Source organism: Bombyx mori, chromosome 19 (genome assembly GCF_030269925.1).
Source record: "Bombyx mori chromosome 19, ASM3026992v2".
NCBI lineage: Eukaryota > Metazoa > Arthropoda > Insecta > Lepidoptera > Bombycidae > Bombyx > Bombyx mori.
This window is the reverse complement of record NC_085125.1, coordinates 14,611,839-14,618,800: the sequence shown is the minus strand read 5'-3', so window position 1 is coordinate 14,618,800 and position 6,962 is coordinate 14,611,839. Positions and strand designations below refer to the sequence as shown.

General features: G+C 41.4%; 1 protein-coding gene across 1 annotated transcript; it reads right to left on the bottom strand.

Annotated features, from left to right (window-relative positions):
- Nucleotides 1–241: 241 nt before the first annotated feature.
- Nucleotides 242–6,842, bottom strand: LOC101735497 (WD repeat-containing protein 89). The gene is made up of 7 exons (XM_004924201.5): nt 6,411–6,842; nt 4,553–4,779; nt 3,874–4,049; nt 3,105–3,368; nt 2,685–2,776; nt 1,672–1,774; nt 242–1,125 (listed from the first exon to the last, which is right to left on the bottom strand). The coding sequence occupies exons 1-7, from the start codon at nt 6,557–6,559 to the stop codon at nt 985–987; spliced, it is 1,152 nt and encodes a 383-aa protein (XP_004924258.1). The 5' UTR covers nt 6,560–6,842; the 3' UTR covers nt 242–984.
- Between the last annotated feature and the right edge of the window lie 120 nt (nt 6,843–6,962).

Here is a 6,962-nt window from a genome sequence, read left to right as displayed (position 1 = left end):
GGTGCTTTTTAACGGAGATACAGCTCACTGATTTTGTCGCCTGATTTTCTCAGTGGGTCGTGTTTCCGATCCGGCGGTAGATTCTGCGAAGCACGGCTCTTGCTAGGGTTCGTGTTAGTAACGTCGTCTCGTGAGCCCTGTGAGCTCACCTACTAGTTAAGGTTACGCTGAAATAGCCTCTCAAGGCTCTCAATTTAGGTACGAAAAAAAAAACCAAACGTCCGAAACAGAAACAATAATATTACGAAAGTTACTATTTATTGGATCAAGTGAAGGAGGAATGTGACATGTCACGTCGTTTCCTTGTTACACAGTACAACGCAGTAGTCCTGCGCCGGGGGGACGACGCGGCAGGATCAATAAAGAGTAAACCCTTAACATTGGTAAAGTACAATCTGACAAATTCTTTAAGTTTACAATACAAATTCACAAACACTTAATGTTAGCGGGTACGAGATGGCCGGGCGCCTCCTGGTGCGGCCACGGAGGCACCGCCGCTCAATACCGCGCGACTACATTCACCACTCTAACTTAAACTTAATGACTACATACAGACATAACTACTATTAGTATTATTTAATAAAAACGAACAGAACATAGTTTTGTTACGATACGGATCCGCGAACAGTTTGCTGCAGGCGGCTACAGCACGCCACATAGCGTCGAATTTAAAGGATATTATTTCTGAAGGTATTAATGACGCAATCAGGCGTGACGATATCTTACACAGTACTACGCTATTGTACAAACAGTCGCCGCCGCGGTGCCTCCTGCCGACCGCGTGGCGGGGCGTGGCGTGGCGGGGCGTGGCGTGGCGTGGCGTGGCGGGACGTCATGGTTATAAATACGTTTACGTACTTAACTGTTAGCTTATTTTATCGCCTGCCCATTTCTCTAGCCGTACTCACGGAAGATCAAATTTTAAAGTAAAACAATAAAAACAAAAGGCGTTGATAAAATAATTACAAAACGATTAAGATTGCTTCAGTAGGGCTTATGTCTGCCGTCTTGGAGCTTGCTGAGGGAGTCCGTGAGCTTCCTCACTTCTGGCGCTTCGGGCTCCGACTGGCAGTCACCCCACACCGATAGTATCCCAGACTCGCCTGACGTCACCAGGATGTCGTGCTGTAATTGTAAATGGTGTTAGTGCTACGTGTCTGTTACCAATATAATAATAAAAATATTGTATACTAGCTGACCCGGCAGACTTTGTAGTGCCTCAAACGATAATAAAAGACCTAAACTTTTGTATAAAATAAACTTAAAACAAATAAAAGGAATCCGTCCAACGAGGAACACACATCAAAGGAAAAACAAAATTGTTATTATTATTTAATTCCGAGCATTTTCATATTTATCTACCTTTTAAACCTCTGGACTTCCAAAAATAATTCAAGACCAAAATTAGCCAAATCGGTCCAGCCGTTCTCGAGTTTTAGCGAGACTAACGAACAGCAATTCATTTTTATATATATACATATATAGATAATAAATGTAACCTAAATAAACCGTACGAAGTGAACTCTCCCCCGGCCTGGTCCCTTCACGCGCCGTACAACACTGCTGGTACATTAGATGGGACCAGCAGGTAGTCCCTCCCCGCGTTACCTCCCCTCCAGCAGGAGGCGGTGGCGGGCGGCGCCAGTACAGTCTGTAAGGCTCGTCACTCACCTGTGCGCTGTACCAGCAGCTGCGGACCACCTGCTTGTTGTCCTTGAAGTTGGAGCAGGGCTGGAGCTTCTTGTCCACTACTGCCACGGAACGGAGCACGTCGCTGCGAATTAAATTGTATACATCAAGTAAGACCTTGAAGTGACCTCCCCCACTCCACGTTCCGGCCGGGCCGCGACCTCACGCTCTGAGGGGGGAAGACAACCAGAATATTCCTGCTACTTTACCCGAAGTCTAAAACAGCAGGAATCAATCTGTTCACAAATGACCGAATTACAATTTGTATGTTTGAATCTAATGAGGGTACTTGTTGATTACAAAAAAGAATGCACACATTGTTTAATGACGTCACTGCCGTTAAGTGGGGGCATGGGAGAAAGAAGGCGAATTTTCAAAATTTGATTTTTACCGCAGCTAAGTAATGTTCTGTCAGTTTTCGTTTATAAATGACTGGCTTTTGCTCGCGACTTCGTCCGCGTGGAATAGTAACTTTGGCATAACCCGATTTTGAAACATTATTTATTGGTGCTCCGCTTGTATTGGCCTTAGCGTGATGTTATATAGCCTATAGCCTTCCTCGATAAATTAGCTATCTAACACTGAAATACTTTTTCCAAATCGAATCGATAGTTCCTGAGATTAGCGCGTTCAAACAAACAAACCCTTCAGCTTTATAATATTTCTAGAGTCCCGCGCTGTAACCCGCGGTTATTGTCGTACCGCGGGTGACGCCGCGAGGCGAAGCTAGTCAAAAAAAGTAGCCTAAGTTACTCCTTATATCATCAGCTACCTATCAGTGAAGGTCCCGTCAAAATCGGTCCAGCCGTTCCAGAGATTAGCCGAAACAAACAGACAGACAGACAAAAATTGTAAAAAATGTTATTTTGGTGTATGTACCGCTCATATGCATGTAGTAAAAAGCGGCTATTTCAATATTACAAACAGACACTCCAATTTTATTTATATGTATAGATGTATAGATTATAGACAACAGTACAGTGCGATGTGCTCACCCGGAGCCGGCGTGCGAGCCCGCCAGCAGCACGCGCCGCCCTTCCGCCGACGTGAACGAGTCCACCAGGTAGCAGTCGTCCTCCTTGCTCCTCTGCAACATCACAACCACTTCAGATCTGCTCTGACTTACCAGTTCAACAAACATCTAAACGGCCGCCGGTCGACACCCGCACGCCAATGCTTTACATTATTTTTATTTTTACTGGTGGCAGGACTTCTTGTGAGTCCGCGCGGGTAGGTATCACCACACCTGCCTATTTCTGCCGTGAAGCAGTAATGCGTTTCGGTTTGAAGGGTAGGGCAGCAGTTCTAACTATACTGAGCATTTAGATGTCTAAGGGCTCCAGTAACTACTTAACACCAGGTGAGCTGTGAGCTCGTCCGCCCATCTAAGCAATAAAAAAAAAAACAAATGATACCTTTATGCTCCTCGAGACTTTGTCCCTCTCGTATTCCTTGACGATGTCTCCGCTGATGGCGTTCCACAGCTGGTAGTCGTTGGACTGGGTGACACAGCCCACGTGCTCCCCATCCAACCATGAGAGAGTGTCGATAGAGTTCTCAACATTGAGGCTGTAAAGTAGAGCGTCCTCTTCCGTTTCCTCTACTATGTTGTACACGTTGATCAGCCCGTCCAGCGAGCCCGACACAAGGATCTCCATTCGAGTCGGGTGGAACTTTATCTGTGCAGGCAAAGCGACAACATAGAACGATTGAGGCCTTGCCAGAGGAGCCTCGTGCAGAACAGGAGCTAGAGACCTATCCTAGACCTAACCTAGACTTTCCCCTACCCAGCTTAAAGAGTTATTCTAAATATGCGTAGTTTGGCAAGTGAGCACACGAGGCTCAACCTGGGAGGGCTTGCTAAGTTTAAGAGGAGAACTAGTCAGCAAGAGCAGTGATTTGCTGAATGTACCACTGAGGAAACGCGGCGCAAAGTATGCTGTGTCTATAGGCTAGTTCGCACGTCGAACTCTTAACAGTCGACGATGACTGGTCTGAAGGATCCGAGAAGACGTGCTTACGCCACGGCTGCTCTTCGTTTTCTGTGTCAGATGTATAATTAGCGATGGGATTATACTAGCGTATGGGATAATTATTGTGGTGCGCCGCTTTTCCGAAGTAGCGTCGTGAAGATTCTTTTGAAAATTCCCTGCTAGAAACTCATTCAACTTAAATAGTAAATACCTGAGTAACATCATCAGTATGAGAGTTCCAATATCCTCCCAATGGTTTAGGCTTCCTCTGGTCGAAAAAGACCAGATAAGCATCATCGTCCACGAGTTGACTGCCAGTACACAGCACTATGCCATTACAGGATACATCCATGCATTCATATGGCCTCAGTATTTCTTCCTCTTCATCTGAAGTTTTATACTATTATTTTAAATACTATCGACTTATTGAGCTGATGCCTGTGTCTCAAGATCTAGTGAAGCAGTAGAGGCTGTGTTGGCACTTTTTTTTAAACTGATACAACACATATAAATTTTATATCATAATAAAAAAAGCATATGGAAAATTATGGGTTAATTATAGCAAGCATTTCTCATGTGCTCAGAAAAAAATTCCAAGTATTTATCCGAGGTAGATGAAAGGCCAGGCAATGACTTTGATGGATCAGTTCACAATAGCTTTTTTACAATTTAGTTAGTATTTCATCAGTATTTCATGGCACAATCGTGATAACCACAGGGTTATGGCATTTAGATATGAAACGGTATCCCTTCTTTTGTCTGGTAACAGCTTTGAATCTAATCTAAATTGCATTATTAAGCAACATGTCATGTCGCTCACCTATTTACTCTTCACTCTTGTGAGATATGCATGTTCATTTAACCTAAGTAGAATCACTATTGAACCATACCTTTGTACTCCAAAACACAGGAGCCTCCTGCTCTTATATCCCACAGCTTTACAAGTCCATCAAGTCCAGTTGAGTACAGTAGATTGTCTTCCTTAGGACTAAACACAACTTGTGTCAGTGTTGCCTCCTTGTGTCCATGCAAGCGACAAACTTGATGCAGTGACGAATCACTAAGTTTGTATATTTCAATTGAGTTGTCTGAGAGACTAATGGCCAAGTTTAGAGATCTGAAATAGACAATGAAGTAGACAATCTCTATATGGTGATAAGTGATTACTGAAGTCCATAGGCAGTATACAGCAGAAATTTCACTAGTATCTTCAGCCCACTGGTACAAAATGCTTTATGGTAGAAAAATATAGGATTGTTATATCAAACCATATAGGCTGGCAATTTGCCACTATCACTAATGCATCTTGTAGGTGATTTTAGTTTATTGTTAAAAGTAAAGAAAATTTGTTTTCATGGCTCTGTTTTTTATTGATGGGATTTGAGAGAGACAACAAGAGAGTCATCATCTCACAATTGTCTACTGCTGATTTCTATAGGTCTCTTACAATTTATGCCATTGAGTCTGGTCTTCGGTTCTCTTCATCCATGTCTTGCGAGCCACACTTTGCAAATAATTTCTCTACAGTAAACATAACATAGGGCCAAGGGCCCCCTGCATTATGTGACATGCATGTGCATGGTCTCCATTCAAGAACCTTTCTTCTCTAGCAAATGTTGCTCTAAGGATATATGTATTGAGCCCACTGCCATTTCAGCTTGCTGACTTTCTAAGCGATGCAGAATATCCTCATTGTTAATTTTATGCTTTAGAGAAGCTCCATACATGGCTTGTTTGCATAGCTCCAGCTCCAGCATCCAAGCCTCAGTTTAGCTCTTGAATGCCTTCTCATAGCCAACAAATGTTTTTTGAGTGAGATTTTTTTTTAATTTACAGCACTGTATGTGTGGGACCATCATGCCTTGGCCTTCTCAGAGTTTGGAAATTAAACCAGTCGTCTTGCTACATGATTTGTGATAACCTGTGAGAACAACTTATAGACAGTAGGGAGATCATTGTCTATAATTCTTCAAGAGCTTTGTCCTACTTTTTGATAAACAGGACAGCTATACTGTTATACCATACTTCCAGAGTTCTCACAATGATGTAGTTAAAGATCTTTTGCAGTTCTACTAATAAAGGTGTTCCTCCTTTCTTCAGTAGCTTAGTTGTTATACTCTCAACATCAAGGGCTTTCCAATTTTTGAGTGTCAAATCAATCCATTTTTGTCAATCTTGACATTCAGCAGTTCATCTATGATGTGATAAGTAAGTGAGAGTTTTCAATAGTGACTATTTTGTATATGAGGGGCAACATAGCACTCATATAGCTTACATGATGATGTTGCAAACAAAGAGAAGTTCTAAGAGTTTAACCGGAGTTCAACTACAGCATAATTAAGGAGCTAAAGTTCCTTATGGATGTAATATGGTAATGTCATGGACATAGATGGATATATCAAGCAATTTCTCACAACAGCATGTACAATAGTAATAAAAGATTAGTTGAAACTAAAGATCTAAATTTATTTTTTACAAGGCTATTTTTCGCTTGGCATTTTTATTTCGATTGATTCATAAGCGTAGATAGTGTTTTTCGGATAGACAGCCTGTTCTATACCTATGTTCATACTGTACGTACTTGCTAATTTATTAAAGTTTATTTGTTGTGATGTTTTCCACGTTTTGAGGTTAATATCATTAGTGTTAGCAAAGTGTATTGTTTAAGGAAAGTACGTCTACGCTAAGCTTAAGGCTTTAATACGTGAAGAATTAGGAAGTGTTATTGTACAATGTGTGTATACATACTTTGTTCCGTCCAATCGGTGTATATACGAGTGTAGAAGAGAAACAGCATGTTCCGTAACAATTTTATACTTCTTACTGAACATTTGCTCCAATTCTTCGGGCTCTACAGTATCTCGGTCATTTTCTTCGTTATCAACAATATCAGCCATAATTTATAGCAGTACTTTCTTTAAATCAAAAAATCTTCCAATGAAATCTCTTATCAGTACCGTACGGCACCTAATTGTTTGTTGATTTATTTGACTTTGACAATAAGATTTGTTTCTAGTGGAATGTCATTTTTTGTACCCATTTGCATTATAAATGCACTTTATCGATTTCAGTGCGTTAGCTTTTTATAGTTTTTCCGCTGAACAAGCAAAGGGATCGAAGCGCATATACCTACGCAATTTTTACAACACAGGCCGAAGTCATGTCTATTGTACGAAATTTCAAAAGAAACAAAATGATATACAGCTATTTGAAATGAAATCGATTATGGAATGAAATGAAATTAGGTGCGACAAACCAATGGGAACAACACCGTAGCTGTATGAATAGTATTTGATTTGA

Excerpts from the sequence above, each read along its gene's own strand:
- LOC101735497 (XM_004924201.5), bottom strand. The coding sequence starts at position 6,559 with ATGGCTGATATTGTTGATAACGAAGAAAATGACCGAGATACTGTAGAG. Across the intron at positions 4,050-4,552 it reads CTGTGTTTTGGAGTACAAAG|ATGAAGAGGAAGAAATACTG; the intron begins GTATGGTTCAAT and ends ATAAAACTTCAG. Across the intron at positions 1,775-2,684 it reads GGCTCGCACGCCGGCTCCGG|CGACGTGCTCCGTTCCGTGG; the intron begins GTGAGCACATCG and ends TTTAATTCGCAG.